The sequence below is a fragment of the Gymnoscopelus microlampas genome, assembly GCF_963454915.1.
Source record: "Gymnoscopelus microlampas genome assembly, chromosome: 16".
Classification (NCBI taxonomy): domain Eukaryota; kingdom Metazoa; phylum Chordata; class Actinopteri; order Myctophiformes; family Myctophidae; genus Gymnoscopelus; species Gymnoscopelus microlampas.
The window spans coordinates 41045262-41064959 of NC_139953.1; the positions used below are offsets into that span (position 1 = coordinate 41045262).

At 39.9% G+C, this 19698-nt stretch overlaps 2 protein-coding genes across 2 annotated transcripts; both read left to right on the forward strand.

Annotated features, from left to right (window-relative positions):
- The first annotated feature begins 37 nt into the window (after positions 1–37).
- Positions 38–8630, forward strand: slc25a47a (solute carrier family 25 member 47a). The gene is made up of 6 exons (XM_084083271.1): positions 38–167; positions 1602–1645; positions 1748–1819; positions 2890–3069; positions 4558–4822; positions 5713–8630. The coding sequence occupies exons 1-6, from the start codon at positions 131–133 to the stop codon at positions 6030–6032; spliced, it is 918 nt and encodes a 305-aa protein (XP_083939397.1). The 5' UTR covers positions 38–130; the 3' UTR covers positions 6033–8630.
- Positions 8631–16377: 7747 nt separating this feature from the next.
- Positions 16378–18594, forward strand: LOC311062988 (uncharacterized protein; the record flags this gene model as incomplete). The annotated part of the gene is made up of 4 exons (XM_084082207.1): positions 16378–16589; positions 16741–16870; positions 17112–17212; positions 17609–18594. The coding sequence occupies 4 exons, from the start codon at positions 16378–16380 to the stop codon at positions 17871–17873; spliced, it is 708 nt and encodes a 235-aa protein (XP_083938333.1). The 3' UTR covers positions 17874–18594.
- Between the last annotated feature and the right edge of the window lie 1104 nt (positions 18595–19698).

Here is a 19698-nt window from a genome sequence, read left to right on the forward strand (position 1 = left end):
AATGAAAACAGGCGGCTCACAGAGCCATAGCAGCTCAATGGCAAGAGGTTCAAGGTTATGATGATTACGGGGATAGAATGGACTGCCCGAGTAGAGCCACAGAACTGTGACCAGCAGGTTTAAGGACAGAATGCATATCGCTGACTTTGTGGCGGGGTCCATTGGAGGTAACTGGCAGTTATCACAATATATGCGCGTGTTTACAGGAAGGCAATGTGTGCAGAGTAGAGATGCCATATGCCTTGCTAGAATGGCTGTGATATCACACACATTTCATGTAATTCAAAATACACAGCCTATGGCTGTGTATTTGGAATTACATGAAATGTGTGTGTGATAGCAGAATGGCTGTGATATGATATCACAGCCATTCTGCTCGAGATGCCTATGCTTACAACTAACAAGCATTGCATTGCAGACAGACTAACTGATTATCATAGCTATATAGCCTAACTATCTCTGCTTTATCATAATCTGCCTGCAGTCCCATGATTAAATAATATTAGGCGTTTTTATTTTATTTGACCATCTATCATAGTCTTCTTGATCCAAGGCTATATTTGACCTACTGTATGTAGGTCTAGTCATCATCTGGCAGAATAATGTTCAAATCTAAAGATAGAACCAGTTTCCTAACCTCGATCTGGACCACATGTCTGGGTTAGGGTTACTCATATTTACACTAATCATAGAATAGGCCCTAATATCTTACACAAAATACAACATGTAGGCTATTCAAAATGCATTGCCCACGATCTGTGTGAGTTATATTATAAGCCTGATTGATAGCCTAATCGTTTGATAAGTTAAGCATGATGAGCAGAAGGAATCTCTTGATTGTATCCAAGTCCCTTGTTATCAGTCTTGTTCTCAATGAAGCAGTGTGTATCTGTTGCTGTTTTTCCATTACTGTTTATATATTTAATGTGTGTCATTGGCCACTTCTGCCACCATGTGGTTGTAATAATGTCTGCAGTGTTTTCATTCATTCATTTAATAATCAGGGGTCTTCAACAGGGGGTCCGGGACCCCTAGGGGGTCCTCAGAGTTACTACAGGGGGTCCGCCAAATCTTTGTGTGATATGAATTTTTTTTTTTTACCTTAATCACTTGAACCCCAGCATCCCTTTTCTGAGGAGAACTTTAGCCAAAAATAGCAGATCTACAAGCTCACAACCCTAACAACGCAACCAATAAAAATTAATATACAAAAAAAAGCTCACAACGCCTCGCAGTGCGAGGCGTTGTGAGCTTGTAGATCTGCTATTTTTGGCAAAGAGGCTATAGGTGTAGAGGGAGAAAAGAGCAGACCACGTAAACAAAAAAAGTTGAATATGAAACACAATTCTATACAATATAGAGGGGGTCCCTGCTTCATCTCTCTCTCAGCTAGGGGGTCCTTGGCCTGAAAACGTTGAAGACCCCTGATTTGATTACTTGTGGTTTTGTTTTTATGTGTCTGTACATTGCTGTATGGATAAATTGCTGTATTGATGCGTGTTGCGTGCGTGCGTGTGTGAGTGATTTTGTCACTTTGTCATTTTATAGTGATTGTGATATTATGTAACCTTCAAAGATGTTATGTGTGTTTTTGTCATTAGGTGCATGTGGAGTTGCAGTAGGCTACCCTCTGGACACTGTAAAGGTCAGTGCAATGAATGCATGCAGCCTAAATTAAACCAGATTTCACAAAATCTGGAGCTCATATTGATTTTTTTTTCTCTCTGCTGAATTCCTCCATACTCAGGTCAGAATACAAACACAGAAGCAGTTCACAGGAATATGGCAGTGTGCAACAGCAACATTTGCAAAAGAAGGGGTGAGTGTGACACACAACGCAAATTCCTTTTGATCATGTAGAGCACCGGTTCTCAACGTGGGGCCCGGGGACCCCTAGGGGTCCTTGAGTGGGTTCCAAGGGGTCCCCAGCAAAAGGAGTTAATATAGCATCAAAATCAGTTTAACTACTTAAAAAAAAGTTCATTACTAAAGGCGACAGATTCTTTCAGTGTGTGGCGCCCAGACTCTGGAATGCCAGGTCTATGTAGCCTCCGCGGAAAAGTTTTAAGAACCACTTAAAACTGTTGGAATGTCCTTTTTCCTCCAGGTAAGGTGTGTTATATGTCTACTGTTTTGCATTCTGAGATGAATGCTGCGTTTGTATTTCTGTTGTACTGTATGTAAAGCACTTTGTGAGCTCTGTGAGAAATGCTATACAAATGAAATTGACATACTTATTGACTTATTTCACCACATTACATGTTCATAAGAGTTGTTTAACATGTTTAACCAGATAGGCCATGTAATTTGTTGGTGTAACCGTCTGGGCACCTAGGCTGATAATCCAGCCTGACAACGTGTCGTGGGTTTGATTGCTTTGCTGTGTGTCGTCCCCCCATCTTTCTCCCCATTTCCTGTCAGCCTACTGTCCTGTCAAATAAAGGCATAAAAGCCCCAAGATTAAATCTTAAAAAGAAAAAATGCTTTCCCTGAAATAGAGTAAAGATATGCTTGAATTTTAATAATACCAATTTTAATTGATTCCTTGAGTCCACATTGTATGGAAAAAATCTGATAATTTGTCTCTGTATGTTGTATACTTCCAAAGATTTGCTATTTTTTCCATTTTGGGACTTTGGGTAGGATATGTGTAAGATAGGGTTAAAAATGAACTGGCCGAAAATATACAAATCCACGTGTGGACCCCTCATTCCATCTAGACTACAGGGGTCCCCAGCTAAATGACACAGCAAACATTGTATCAAACGGGGGTCTATGCGCTAATGCATATCAAACTCGGGGTCCATTAAATTAAAAGGCTTGAGAATCTCTGATGCAGAGATTTCACCACGTGCCTCTGAACACCTTTCTCTTGCTCTGTGCCTTCAGGTTCATGGTTTCTTCAAAGGTATGTCCTTGCCCGTCACCACCATCTCCATGACGTCCTCTGTGGTGTTCGGCACGTACAGGAACTGCCTGCAGGGTTTCAGCCAGTTCAGAGGAGCTCCAGGAGGTTCAAACACCAGAATTGAGGTTTTCTTCTCTGGTATGGCAGGAGGCGTGGCTCAGGTAATCAACCATGGAGCCTGGATTATACATTTATCAATATACATAATGTGTAGCTTGAAGCTCTGTTCTTAGACTGTAGAATGAGCCATTTGAGAAAAAAACCTGGTTTAGATCTCATAGGAAGAAGGGATACCGAGCATGTTCACATGTTTTAAAAGTGTCTTTTAAAGGTGATTTGTAGCAACATTTTCAAATAAATAATTATTCCGCTGTCGTGCAGCAACAATCCATATTCCACCATGAAACAATTCTGCCACTGCCGTTGTCTGGGTGTCTTTTTTTATGACTCACAGAACCGGTGCAATGTCTTATGTCATACGTCAGTTGTTGTAGTTTCAAAAACAAAAATCTCGTCTTGTGGATCTCGAGATCTACATGGGAACGGTGTGGCTTTATGTGCATCGGGGGCTTCATGTGGCCAGTCTGTGACATCAGTCATCTATTACGTATCTATGACTTGAGACTCGCAAGGTTTCAGGCCAATCCGACAGCCACTGACTACCATTATTAAATTGAAGTGTGCACAAGAAATATAGCACTGATCGATCCTGCAGTTTGTGAGATTAGCCCCAGAGACACAGACTGATAGACAGACTAGGACTCAGTCATCTCAAAATTAGGTCAAGGTTTCAGCCCAAGTGACTCCCCAGGAAAAAAAAATAGAAAGAGTGAAGGACACAGTCAACGTTCCTGTACATTCCATGATGTCTGGCTCGTCTGTCCGACTGTAGGGGAAGGACTGCACAGCCTCTGGTGTCATGCTACTTGTTTTATTTCTTCATCTATTCTTCTGTACCTCAAATGATTCAATTTGTAGCGAGGGCATTGTGTTTGTAAACAAAATGACAATATTTGGGCCCGGTTCAGCTCGATCCGAGCCCCATTGACTTCCATTATAAAATGACTGTTAAATATTTCAGAAAATATCAATCCTACTGTATGTGAAAGAGAATGCATGGAGGTACTGCTTCTGCATGCTGGCAGTGTGCACAAAAAAAACGTACAAACCCTTTTTATAGACGGCTAGCCTCCTACAGTCAGAGGCACACTGTAAGAAAATGAACCCTAACGTCCCCATTCTGGGGTTGACTGCAGGTTGACTGTCATACAGAAAGGCCAATTTCACACACATTGAGATCGCACAGCCAATGACAACTCTATATTTGTGTGTATTATGGACCAAGCATTATTCAACATCCAATAAGGAGATTTGTTACATTGCTGTTAGGTAAGTCTTACCAGTGTATTCCATGTGAATATTACAGGTACTGTATCACTGAGCACATTCTTGTGCTCTGCTTTCTTTCCCATCTGAATGAAGGAGGCTTTTTAAGGGCGGTAGATTGATAGATAGATCCAAAATCAGAATCGGCACCGGACCCAAAAATCTAGCAAGTTCAAGTGATACTTTGCTCGTAGGAAGAGTGGACTGATGATTATGTTCTAATCGCCATGTTTTACTAAGTCCCTGTAATGTGCTTGTGGCAGGTATCGGTGATGTCACCGGGTGACATTGTTAAAGTGCGTCTGCAGTGTCAGACAGAGTCCTCGAAAGGAGGCGTCAATGTGCCCAAACCAAAGTACCGCGGGCCGGTCCACTGCCTCCTGAGCATCGTCAGAGAGGAAGGGGTCCGGGGACTGTACAGAGGGGCACTCCCCCTCATGCTGAGAGACGGGCCGTCCTTCGCCACGTACTTTTTAACGTACAGCATCATCTCTGATAGGCTGAGGCACTCTGGCAAGAATGGACCAGGTGAGCCAGAGTCTCCCTTTTGTCTCATTCAAGAAAATGCTTAACCACTTAACACTTAATAGTGCCCCTATTTAGAAAATATTCTTGTAGTGAAATTGTCATTAAAATGTTGTTTTAATTGGTGTACAGTAAATGTCTATGGTTTTCATGTTGCCATAACTGTTTTATGAAAGCAATAAGCCACACAAAGCTGTAATTAACTGTGATTTTAGAACCGCTAGGGCAGTGGTTCTCAAACTGTGGGTCGGGACCACCAGGGGGATCCCCACATGAGTTTTGGGGGGTCCCCAGATGACAGTGAAGTGACAATTAGGACTTTTAAGACCTTTTTTAACACATCAAACAAAGGGGGAAAAAGAAAAAGGACCATTACTGCATCAAAAGTAATCAAACATTGGCCAAAACATTGGTCAAACATTGGCCAAATTGTCAAATAATATAAGAAAGAGACAAATATTGTGAAAATAGCAGATCTACAAGCTCATGTTGCGAGGCGTTGTGACCTTGTAGATCTGCTATTTTTCACAATATTTGTCAATATTTATCTGTGGAACCGATTGTGGGAACTAAAAGGCCTCAACTCCTACAGTGCTTATCAGGGTGGGGGGTCCCCAGTTCAAATATGATTTTTTTGGGGAATCCCCAGTTCAAATATTATTATTTTGTGGGGTCCCCAGTTCAAATATTATTATTTTGTCGGGTCCCCAGTTCAAATATTATTATTTTATAATATTATTATGATTATTTTTGGGGGTCACGGCCTGAAAAGGTTGAGAACCACTGAACTAGGGGGTTGTGGCACTCCACTTTATGTTATCTGTTAAAAAAACAACTGTTAACCACTTTTACCTCATTGATTTATTAAACAATAATGTCTGTTGATTTTCCAGAGTGGAGTGGTGTGATGCTGGCTGGCGGGATAGCGGGAATGACAGGTTGGACCGTGGGAACGCCCATGGACGTGATCAAGGCCCGTCTGCAAATGGACGGAGCGAGGGAGATCAAACGATACAAGGGCTTCTTCCACTGCATCGCCGAGACGGTGAGGGTGGAGGGAGGGGCCGTGTTCTTCAGGAGCTTGGGCATAAACTGGCTCCGTGCGTTCCCTGTCAACATGGTGGTGTTTGTTACGTACGAGGTTCTCCTAGACGTTCTCCGGGCCAAACCTGAAGGTGGTACTGGTATCCAACCCAGACTTGGGTTTGAGTAGTATGTTTTTCTTTTACATTGCATGTATAATACATGTATACATTATGATAGTACAACCACACGCATTGCAGGAAGCTGTCTGTTACATTTTGTCATTGTGTTTCTTGCTAGTTAGTAATTTTCCACTGGATTTCCATGGATTAGGCTGGTATAACATGGTTTAATATTTATTTTGGGGATTAGTTTCCCATGCTCAGGGACATTAAAGGGCCTCGGTATACTTAAAGCGAAATACTATTTGGCGTATTTGCACAGGAAAAATGGCACATTTGCGGCTGAAACAGCATTAGGGTTTGATCCTCATATTGTGCACAAGCTCGCCAGATGAACTAGTCGAATTTATTGACATAATCCTGTACAGGTGTCACCAATGATACTAATTATCTTGCATTGCCGCATTTCTCAGCAGTTTGATGTGCAAACACACCAAACAACAATTTCAAAAGAAGTATACTGCCTGCTTAACGGACACTGTTAGTACTGGTAATCAAACCAGCGACCTTTTGACCACAAAGTAAATGCATTCTGTATTTATTGTTTTATATTTTGATGCCAGAACTGTTGGCAGAAGTTGTTTTGACGGATGTGTTCTCATCATGGTTAATTATTCTCATACTTGCCTTAGGATCAGTGGTTCCCAAACGGTGTGCCGAGGAACACCGGTGTGCCGTAAGACAAGTCCAGGTGTGCCTCGGCCATTTTGGGCAAAGCGATTTGATGTACAGGGAATAAAGGAGGGGGCCTAGCATAGACTTGTCATTAGATAGCCTACACCACATCAGCAAAGACCCGTGATTGGCTAGTCGTCGCTGTGATTGCCATCACATCGTCAATGTACTGTAGTATATTGGGTTTAAGTGGTTGTACTATATCAGTAAATTAACTACTGTTTTTGTGTGCACTAATACAGAGGCAAATTCTATACCCTAAAACAAAGATTTTAACCACTTTCAACCTGGCATCCCTATTTTGGGCATGTATTGTCACAAAAGTTTTACATTTAAATTATTATTTTTAATTTGACATTTCTTTCCTCACTTATTTTTAAAAATCTACAAGATCTGCAAGCTGTGAGCTTGTAGATATGCTGTTTCCGCTATGAATACGGGTGTGCCTTGAGATTTTGACTTGCCCATTGGTTGTGCCTTGGGCACAAAACGTTTGAAAATCACTGCATACAAAGAAACTAAGGGCATTGCTGCAATCTGAAAAATAGCAGTGTATTTGCGTTTAGGACAGGAGCTGTATATTCTGATCAATGCCTCGGGTATCGGCGGTGTCTACTCAAAGTAAGGATGGATGAATGTTAACATCCAATAAGGAGATTACCCTTAAAAAGTTCCCTTCATTCAGATGGGAAAGAAAGCAATAATGTAATATTCACATGGAATTCACTGGTAACTGGTGAGACTTACCTTACAGCAATGTAACAAATCTCCTTATTGGATGTTGTTGAGTGTCATTGAGCTTGCGGGCGCTAATTTTTAGAAAAAAGTGGCCTACAGTAAATCATGTATTGTACTCTTTTTTTTTTACTGCTATTTCTATTGTTATAGTATGTTGCTATTTTGTTACTTTTCCTTGTTGCTGTGATGTCGAGGAGCCTAAACCCAATAATTTGACTCTCTACTTGTATAAAGAGATTGTGTATGTGGGGTGTTGAACGGGAAGAGTAGGACGGGGGGGGGGGGTTACATCTTTCCGGAGAGGGTTCCTCACAGGCAGGTAAACCAGTAGGGTAACACAGAATGTGTGGGTAAGAATTAATTGGCATAACAACTAAATTGGGGAAGAAAAAAGGAATACAAAATAAATGTCTACTCTTAAAATAGCTGACAGCTTGTAGATCAGCTATTTCCGGCGAGCGACACCATCTTACGATGAAGCATGAATCAGTCTTCATTGTCCGGGTGTCCAGACCAAGACACATCTTTAGGAATGAGATTTGAATCACATTTCAAACCACCTAGGAATGTGGTTCAAATCCGATTAGCAAAAATCAGTTTCCATAGTTTTTTTTGTTTTGTTTTTCAGTGATTAAAACAATCAAATTCCAAACTAGGCCAAAAATCGGATGTGGGATACCAGTGACTCAGGCCCGGTGTGACTGTTTTTTCATGACATGTAATTACATGTTTACATGACATGTCATTTTCATATCATTGTCACAATAAAATAATGCTGAATCTTGATAAGTTAAGCACATAGCATGATTCACAGCCATGCTAGTACTTATACTGTATGTGTTTGTATTTACATAAGTCTTGCTGTATTTAATAAGCTGCAAAGCGCACAATTTTAACATGGACTGACAAGCATATAAATGTGCACCTGAAGTGGCTCACGGTCTTAACAGCAAATGGAAAGTGCTGCTTAGATGATGGAAATGCTGTATACAATATCTCAGATTATTTATTCTCAGTTTTTAGTCTGTTGAGCATGCGTACCAGTATTTTGTTTTCCTCAGATGAGTTTCACCGAGTTCTCTGATTAATCATATCTCATTTGATGTGCTTGTGGTAAAGGCAAAGTTGTACATTTTAACATGAATGTATGCTATTTAAAAGTGTCTTGGAATCTATGAATGAGTTTTGATTGATTGAATACTTTTATTAGTCAGAAATGTAAACAGCACGTGGTACTGTAGAGATTAAAGCTAAAAGCTAATAAAAGCTAATACAAAAACGTCCTGGGGACTTGTTTCCATTGTGGTCCTATGTATTAGCATACAGAATTAACACAATAATACATGTCATCAACAAATACAAACACTATATGTGCAAAAGGGGACGTTACATTTATCTCCCCTTTTGGTCTTCTGATAGATTTTCAGCCCAATTTAGAAAGAAACCAGTGTACACATCCTTTAACTGGAAGAAATGTCAGGCAGACCCTAGGCTCTAGGGTGGGGGCCTTCTGCCTCGACCGTGTCGGGGGAAAAGAAGAGAGAGAGAGGGAGGAGAGACAGAGAGATACAAGTAGTAGAAATAATATCAAATATAGTAGTGTAAGATAGTATATGATAATATAATATAGTACAACAATAATGTTTATACAGTATATAATGGTATAATATAAGAATGTTAAGATAATATGCAGTATAGTGGTATAGTGTAATGTAGAAAACCATGGTTGTGCTCCATGGAGAGGGCCGGTCCTCAGTCACACTTGATCTGCAACTGGGGGTCCGTAATAACAGTCCATGGAACTGCGACGTGGGAGATAAAAGAAACTCCGGGCAGCGGGTCCGCGGATGTGGAATTAGTGGCAGGCCTTACTGAGGCGTGAGTCCGTACAGTGTTAATTACAATTGCACCAGTGGGACACAAACAAACCCACACAACCAAAGGGAGGAGGAGAAGAGAGAGGACGAGAGGAGAGAGGGAAGGGATGTAAGGAAGAGGGAAGTGGGAGGGAGAGGGGAGAGAGGATGACTACAGGTGACTGAGTACTGAGAAATACTATACAATTACAATTCACAATGTAGGCACTTCGCAGATGCTCTTAATCCAGAGCGATTTACAGTAAGCAAGGACATCATAATACATCAATAATATGGCAAATGCATAGAAGTAATAATCCAATAAAGCAGTACACAAGCAAAACAATAGTCAAAACTATGAAACTATACACACTATGGGATGCCAGGTCAACAATGACCTGGCATCTGTCTGCTTCTGTGTGTCTGCTTCACTGCCTGAGAGTGGGAGAAGGTTCCACAGCTAAATGCTCTGCCGCCTGTTCTAACCTTTTTGGGGTTTCCTGGAGCCTTAAGCATGTTTGCATACTGTGAACGCAATGGTGTTCTGGCTGGGTCATAAGGCTCAATGAGTTCTTTGAGATACACTGGTGCCTGTCCGTTGCGAGCCTTGTAGGTGAGGAGGAGTACCTTGAACTCTATTCTGTATTTAACCGGGAGCCAGTGCAAAGAGGCCAGTGAAGGAGTGATATGATCTCTTCTTCTGGTTCCTGTCAGTATGCGCGCAGCAGCATTCTGGACTAGCTGCAGGCTGTTTAAGGACTTACTTTCGCAGCCTGATAATAAAGAGTTGCAATAGTCCAGCCTGGATGACTTCTTCTGACTTCTGACTTCCTCCACGTTATTAGCCTACCCTCTCCACCAGAGCTGTCGAGGGGCCCGCAGGTGCTAGCAGCAGCCACCGGGCTCCGCCAAACTTCGGTCAACTCAACTGTCATTGCATCTCTGTATGTATTTATTATTTTAATTTACCAACGCGGCACGGGTGGGCCCCAAATGACTCTGGGCCCCAACGCAACTGCGTTGTCTGCGTAACGGTAGTTACGCCGCTGGAAAAAGGTTAAGCACAAAATGGGCTAGATCTGCAGAAAGGTGTTAGGACATAACCCTTCAGCTACTGTCAGCCACAACGAGGCCTCCTGCTCGGAGGAACTTTAAGAGTGAATTGTATGCTCCGCTACAACAGCAGACATCGCTGCAGATGAACAAAAATTGCATTGTGTCAGGTTAAAACCTGACAATGCCCTAGCATGGCAACCCAACCTGTCAGAGATATGCACCCTTTCTAGTTACACATTATTTTGGTCACATAAAGTAGGCCTAATCAGATGAGCTGCTATCGATCAAGAGTCCATTTGCTAGGGTTTTCACTGTGACCCGGTCCCTTTGACTGTTGTTCATAGACTGTAAAAAAGAAAATGTGTACAGACCGGTAACCAGAGGTGGAAAGTAACTAAGCACATTTACTCAAGTACTGTACTTAAGTACAACTTTACTTTAGTGGAGTATTTCCAATTCTCAATACTTTTACTTCTACTCTAAAAAATATTGTACTTTTACCCCACTACCTTTATTTGAAAACTTTAGTTACTTTGTAGATTTCGATTTTTATTACTAAACATGAATTAACCTCTTAAGCTCTATATTTGGGCTATTTGAAAATAGCAGATCTACAAACTCACAACACGTCGCATCGCGATCTGCTATTTTCAAAATATTTTTTATACATTTTGAAATGGGACATTCTGCTTGAAATGGGACATTCTGCATAATGAGTACTTTTACTTTCGGTACTTTAAGTATATTTTCATGCCAATACTTTTGTACTTTTACTCAAGTACAATTTAAATGCATTTTTACTTGTAATAGTAAGTGTGGAGTATTTCTACATTGTGGTATTGATACTTTTACTTAAGTAAAAAATGTGAGTACTTTTTACACCACCGCCGGTAACGTTGCATGTCTTTACAGATGACTTTCTCTACAATCCCTGCCCTCCAACAGAGAGAGAGAGAGAGAGAGAGACAGAGAGAGAGAGAGAGAGAGAGAGAGAGAGAGAGAGAGAGAGAGACAGAGAGAGAGACAGAGAGAGAGAGAGAGAGAGAGAGAGAGAGAGAGAGCGAGAGAGAGAATGGGAAGTCCTAAGGGCCAATATGTATTCATAAGGTTGTAACCAGACTGACACAGGTGTGACGTCGATTTGAAAGACAGACCTAAGATTAAACCCAGAAACTGTAAGTTTAATTTACCACCTTATTTTTAATGCTGTTGTTAGGCTTCAGGCAGTTGGAATACACCTGAGCAGTTGTCACATTTGTGTATGTATTTTTATTTAGTATGAATAGGGTATGATTTATACAATTCTGAATTTTGTTTTTATTATTCTGAAAACAAAATCGGCATCAGACCATTTTATCTGCTGTTAAACAGTTCTGCCACATCCACATCTGTTCATAACATTTTAAACAGAGCTAGTGTTGGGCAATTAATTCAGGAAGAGTAAAGATACCAGTTACTTATTACGTTTTTTTAAACGTTTTCTTTTAATTCCGGACTTTTACTTGTAACAGAGTATTTCTATATTGCAGTATTGATACTTATACTTAAGTAAAACATTTTAGTACTTTTTCCACCACTGAAGGTCAGGGTCATTACGTATTACTTGGTATCAAGAGTAAGATACATTACATTACTTTTGCATGTTCACATTACATCATCATTTTGTGAAAGGGTGCATGCTTAAAAAGAACAGATATACAAGCCATCAATGAGTTGCATTGCAACATGTTGATAGCTTGTAGATCTGTTATTTTTTTCCAGCGCATGCTCCTATGGAGCATAAATGATAGGCTTAATATCTTGGACAAAAAGAAATTGTGTTCATTCTAATGTAGTAACTCAGACTTAATATTATTACTGTTTCGGCAGTTGTAATAAGTTACGCTACTAGTTACTGGGGAAAGTAATTACTGTATATTACATGAATATATTAGTTACTGCCGAACACTGGCTATATCTATTAAAAGGCACAGCATTATGTAACTGACCATATGGAAAATACCCTACTGACCCTACTGACCAGCTTTAACCCATTAAAAGTTTAAAACATCTGTGTAACCACTTTAACCGGCTATTCAAAAATAGCAGATTTTTTAAAGCGAACATTTTTAACTCAAATCTTTGCTTATGGGGGGTCCCTGGAACAACATATTTTGAGATATATAATTCAATAAAGTTTGTTAACCACTGATAATAGCAACATACCTTTTTTCAAAAAACGGTCTTATTTAGGCCTAGAGGGGATTTGTAGAATCCCCCAGAAGCAAAGATTTGAGTTAAAAATGTTCACTTTTAAAATGTAAATATATTCAAAGATTTGCACAAAATGTTCACGATTTAAAAAAAAATAGCAGATCTACAAGCTCATAGTGCGGTATAGCCAAAGAAATCTAAAACAACAGGTGCGTTCCCGGTCTTAATGGGTTAAATAAGAATATCTATTTGATTAATGTGTGCTGTGTTTGTACATTATGGTATGGCATGTCCAGCTCTCTTATCTGATATTTCAAAGTCCATGATGTCTGATGATTCAAAGTCCAATCTTTGCTCTACGATAACATCATGTGATTGTGCATAAAGATGAGCTCAATTACTAAATTGGCAATCTGTCTACTTTTACTGTAGTGTTCATGCATGGCCATAAAAACAGACTTTGGACACTTGATTTAAATTGCAGGTATTTCGAATCAGTCATGCTGCTGTCAGGCTGTAGCCAAGTAGCTTGTGACACCAGGCCCATAAAGCTATTCACTTCAAAGTAGGGATGGTTGGAGTAACCCAGAGACAGATCTAATATAAAATCTTACAACTTTTGTTGGCGCTTGCCAGATTACACACAGTGGTGGAAAAAAGTACTTACTTAGGTAAAATTACCAACACCACAATGTAGAAACAAGTAAAAGTCTTGTATTCAAAATATTATTTGAGCAAAAGTATTGGCATCAAAGTATACTTAAAGTACCAAAAGTAACAGCAGAATGTCTCATTTACAAAAGTAAAAGCACAATGTCTCATTTACAAAAGTAAAAGCACAATGTCCCATTTCAAAAGTTTTCGAAATGTGTCAAAATCTTTCAAAAATAGTCGATCTACAAGCTCACAGGCCACATTTCAATGTGCTGTGACATTGTAGATCGGCTATTGCTCATAATATGGTACCATTTCTGTTTACTATGTCTCAGAGGACGGGTGTGGACAGTTCAAAATCATAAACCTGCTTACCAAGTGACATCATCAATGGGGAATCCACTGCAGGCTTTATATTTCTGGAAAGTTAGCATGATATAATAGAAGCCATTGTTCTCATATTATTGCAAAAAAGATAATAATAATAATAATAGTATCGAAAAATAGACATCAAGTAAAGTAAAAGTGCATCAAAATTGTACTTAAAGGGATTTTTGTGGGGTGCTCACAAAAGCCTGAGTAGACGTTAACATGACCCCAAACATGTTTGTGTTACAGCAGTTGAGTAGATGTACTTAGTTTCTTTCCACCAATAATTACGTAAGAATTTTCTACAGCTCTAACGCTGTCCCTTCTTTATCATGTGTAGAACTTCGGTTAAATACATAACACATGCACTGAGCAAATGTATTGAAAACTATTTCTTTTTTTTGTCACCACACAGTTATTCTGAAGCAAAGAATCTGCTTGCACAGAGCATGAATATTGAGTTCCGATTAGTTCCTCCAGGGACCACAGCTGTCCCAAGAGAAACACATCCTGTAATACAGTTCATTATGGATGGCAACTCCAAGAAGCTGGAGAAATCAATCAGAGACAAAGACATTAATGGCCTTTACCCATCCAAGGAGTTCAACGATGATATATGTCCTTTGACTGCTGCTGTGGCATTTCACAGGGAGGACATTTGTGTGTTTCTTCTGAGTAAGCGTGCAAACCCAGATCAGTTATCCACGAATAACAATACCCCTCTGCATTATGCCGCTCTTTCCAAAACACCACTTGATTTTGTGCAGAGACTGATTAAAGCAGGAGCAAATCCAAATGGTATCAGAAATACTCCCTTCGTTATGACACCACTTCATATTGCTGCCCTCAATGACAGGGATGATATTGTTAAAGTCCTAATCAAAGCTGGAGGGATTTTAGATCAAATCCCTGCTGCACATCCTCAACATGTTAGTTTTAATGTAAAACTATCTGAAATGATGCGCATGCTTGCATTGAGCGGTGGTGACTTTTATTCTAAAATAAAACATTTTCTAGATCTGGGCATTGCTATTCAAGAGAAAACACTAAGAGAAGTGTTCCACAGTTTTGATCGTAATATGCTGGAGGAGAATCCTCAGACCCATCTGACCATGATTGACACACTCTTTACTGTTAGCGGACCATCAGCAGAAGACTATCGTCAGAGAACTATAAAGTGGTTGAAGGACAATGGAAAGCTGAACTGCTATATTGAAAATGCAGACAAGCGGCTTCCAAATATGCCCAATACACTGCAGGCTTTAGTCGTTCAAAGTCTACATGCAGTTTTCTGCACAATGAAAGAGATATCCAATGAGGTATCACTGTCTATGATCCCCAAACTGCTGAAACTCCTTTCCACAAGCACTCAATTCCCTCAAATACAGCAAGGAGGTCTGATCCAAACACTATATGTGATTGCACAAAAAACTAAACTTAAAGATGACTGGAATCAGAACCTCATGCACACATTATGCACAACTTTGGTTCCTTTTGTGAGGAAAGAGCACTCCTCTGATATCAGAGTCTATACATATGGCATACTGGCAAACCTGCTTCCATGTGAACATGCCACTGACATCTTAGCATCAGTGGGAATAGATCATGTGCCTGAGGATATAATTACATCTGCAGAAATGCGGATGGATAATAACCTGAAAGAAGAGCTTACAGAATTGCAAAAGTGTCTAAACAAGCCAAGCTCAGAGTGTGAAGTTTCCACAACTGCCAATACTGAGCCACCGGGATCCAAAAAGAAGAAGAGAAGAAGGAGAAAAAAGTCAGGAAAGCAAGAGGAATTGAAAGAGGAAGTTCATGTTGATGCAGATAAGCCAACAACTGTTCCTGTTGAGGAATCTGGTCTGAATGAAGGCTCACATGTGCAACCTGTCCACCCCGTAGCCAGTGTGTCACCAAAACCTCGAAATTGGCACAGAATCAGTCAAAGATGGAAGAAACCGTTAGAGAAGCTTGCAAACATAGACGAATGTAAAGTTATCAAAGTTGGTAGTCTTGTGTTTGCGAAAGATAATGAATTCCGCATCGCGAAGGGAAGTGATGGAACTGAGGTCTTCTTGGGGTTAAGAGATGACGGCACTGAAGTCGCAGTTAAGAGAATGCCCAAATCCAACTATGATGTGCTGAAGAATGAGGAAGGCTTTTTACGTCTTCCAGAGCTTGATGATCCTTCGATTGTACGATATGTCGACTTTGCAGAGGATGAGGACTTTGGGTACCTTGGTCTTCAGTTATGTGAATACACGCTGGAAGAGTACATCAATGAATCAATCAAACCCTTTCCTGAAGACAGCCTTGGTGAAAAGAGGAGGGATCTTGCAAATCAGGTTCTCAATAGCTTAAGCATTCTTCATTGCCAGAATCCTCACATTCTCCACAGAGATATCAAGCCCCAGAATGTCTTCATTGGTACGATACAGAAGAAATTAAGAGCACACAGTTTCAGAGATTGAAACAACATACAATAAATGTAATTTCCATCAATAAACACTGTTTATTGTATTGATCTACCTGATTTGCCTTACAGATGTTAAAAATAGAGCAAGATTAGCAGATTTTGGAATAAGCCGACGATTACAAAAAGGACAAACAACCCTACACACAAGGAATGCAGGAACGAGATGCTGGAAGGCAAAGGAGACTATACCTGCACAGAGTGATATTGCTAAAAGAAGCGCAGATATCCAGGTTCCTAAAAACACATTAAAAAATATGTGAGTGAGACAATTTTAATAAATGAGAACAACATAAAAAATATGCTATCCATTTTCATGCTTCTTCTTAGGTGGCTGGGATGTTGATGTATTACATCCTTTCGGGAGGACACCATCCGTTTGGCAGTGACTTTAGATGTGAAAGCAACATCTATGATGGAAAGTACAACCTGAATGATGTTCAGGATGTGGTTGCCAAGGATCTCATTGAGTGGATGATCAATGAAAACCCAAAGAAAAGACCTAAAGTGAAGGAATGCTTGGCTCATCCCTTCTTTTGGTCAAAAGAGATGTAAATTAAAATATTTTCCCTTCAATTATTGTTCATGCATTCTGACATCTAAAAAGTATTTTCAGCTATCGGTTTGATCTGACAGTATAAGGTACTTAAATTCCACCAATATGTTTTAGAGTAGCCTAATGTTTTCAGTATTTTCTTCCAGGAAAGTAGCATACTTGAGAAAGATTGGAAATCAAAAGGAGGTTGAGAATTGTCGAAATGCTGACATGGACCTCATGGGGGCGCTAGACCAGTGTGGTGAGATGGAACTGTTCAACACGTGGAAACGCAAGGTACATGAACTAAATTATAACTAAAACTGCAAGTGCACTTTTACATTTATTTCTCTATTTTATTTCTTCTGTTCTTTATTTCTCCTCAAATGCCTTTGCAAACCTTATGTAAAGCACTCTGAAATGCCTTTGTGTGTAGTATAGAAACAAATTCGCTTTGCCAAGGCAAATAAAGAATAATTTCACGCTCACATTCATCTTTAAGTCCATTTGATCTTTAAGTTGTATGTTTTTATTCCAGTTCCCACCTGAGTTGGTCCAGAAGATGGATGGCAAAAAGAAGCCCTACCCTGAGAACACATTTGGATTGCTGCGCTTCATACGCAATCTCCATGAGCACTAGTAAGGCAAATTAGATTTATTTTTTAAACGACACAAAGAGAAGTCAGTTCTGTCCATGTAAAAATCAATTCATGTATCTATTATTTTTTTCACGGCGCTGGCGAGTGGCCAACAAGTTGTCGGCATACAATTTGAAATTCAGAACTCTCATGGATGCAATATAAAGACGCATGAACAAATTCACAAAGCACCATGGGCTTACATGTAATGTAGCGTGTGTTCTAAAACACACGCAACACACTAAAACAGTCTCAAACATTTATTGAAAAATGTACATACTCAAGTAAAGTAAAAGTAACTCAAAATTGTACTTAAGTACAGTAATTGAGTAAATGTACTTAGTTTATTTACACCACTGAAAAATTGTGACTTATGACTTAATTTCTGTGTTCACAGCCCTGAGGATGCAGCTGGCATTGACCTGATGGAGATGTTTCCTGCTCTGTTCGGCTGTGTTTACAAGTTTGCCCAAGATCAAGGCTGGAACTCAACGACCACCCTGAAGAAAATGTGTCCCAGAGAAGATGTGGACAGCAGTTCTGTGTGCACGCCCACACACCCTGACAGAGAGACCAGTGTCAGTCTACCGGTGCAAGAATCTGGACTTAAAGACTCTGGTTCTCAAAGTGGGGTCCTTGAGGGGGTTCCAGGGGGTCCTTGAGGGAATTCAAGGGCAACCCGAGCTAAGTGTGTTAATTTAGCATCAAAATTAGTCATCTGCTATTTTGGAGAAATCTCGGAAAATGTTTAAAGTAGAAGAAGTCATTTGTAATAATTTTTAATTTTAAATTTGTTTAACCAAAATAAATATTTCATGGAGGTCCCTGCCACAAAATCTTTTCAGATGGGGGTCTGTACTGCAGCCAAATACACATATATTTAGGGGTCCATGACATGACAAAATAGTGACTGATCTGACTGGTGACTTGAAGGACAATTTGTATCAGCCTGTGTGCTGTTGTTAAAATGATTTAACATAATTGTCATTGACATTTTGTTCGGTAAAAAGCATTGGTGGAAAGTAATTAAGTACATTTACTAAAGTACTGTACTTCAGTGCAATTTTGAGATACTTTTACCTTACTTTTACTTTACTTGAGTTGAGTATTTCCATCTTTCAAAAAAACGTGTGAAATGAGACATACTTAGTATGTTTACTTAGTACTTTGAGTACATTTTGATGCCAATACTTTTGTACATTTCTCAAGTGAAAATTTGACTACAGGACTTACTTGTAACAGAGTATTTCTAATTTTACTACTGTGTAAAAAGGAAGCTACATTTACTTTCTTAGCGATTGTTCTATTGATTATTGCTTACATATTGGATTCATTGAATAATCAAGTAGTATGTTCTTCAATAATATCTATAAATCAACTTTTAAAAAATCTAACTGAGTTTTTCTTTAAATTATATATAATAGATTAAATGGATTAGTCTGAATACGTGTTGCAGCTCTATGGTCCATTGATATTATTTAACTTAAACCAGCGGTTTAAGTTAAATAAAGTGGGCAACTTTGATGATGGAGAGGGCCACTGTATTTCCACACTCACTCCAAGGGGCCACATTGCATATACTGTTGGGCAGACACCTCTTATCTCCGTATTTCTTTTTCCTTGTAAATTAATGCCGTACTTCGCCATTATTTGTCACACAAAAGTAGCCGATCTACAAGCTCAAAACAATATAATTTTAGTACTAGCCATTAAGCTACTAATATAGACTGAAGTAATTAAAGCGGGTCATGTTTGCATGTTTGGAATTGTAACAGCTGAAATCAATAATATAGCAGTATTCCGGCCCCATATTAACCTGTGGGCCGCATTAAGTGAAGGTGGGGGCCGCATGTGGCCCCCGGGCTGCCAGTTGCCCATGTATGACTTAAACCCTATAGGGGTCCCCCAGGGCTCTAAACCTGCCCCCCATCTTTTTTCCCTCTAAACCAAATCTCTTTGCCAAAAAGCTGTGTCGCAACTCGCAACACAACGCAAAATCAGTCAAATCAGTCAGACAGTCAGTATATTCCTTGGCTGCCTGGGCCACAATGAATCAGTGGGATTCCTATTTAGGATCACATGTTTATAGTATTTTGTCACCCTGATAGGCTCTATGCACAACAGCCACATTGGAGAGAAATGTGGCCTCTTCTTAATGACTTCCTTCACAGGTGTTACCAATGATACTAATGAAGGCTCTGTTCCATTCTGGTCAAACAAGAGTCATAGGTGCTGATGTTGTGCATTTTGACTCACTGGAAACACTCTGCTACACCAGTGGGTCTCAAAGTGTGGTCCAGGGACCCTCATGGTTCCTTGAGGGGGCTTAAAAGGTGTGTAACTCTGAGAGTGTACAAATGGAACCAAATGGACCGTAAGGGTCCATTTGGTTCCATTTGTACACAATATGGCTGCTGTGCATAGAGCCTATTCCTCATTGTGCCATGATTGATTTTTCTAAAGGTTGTGTGGCGATCGTGCTGAAAT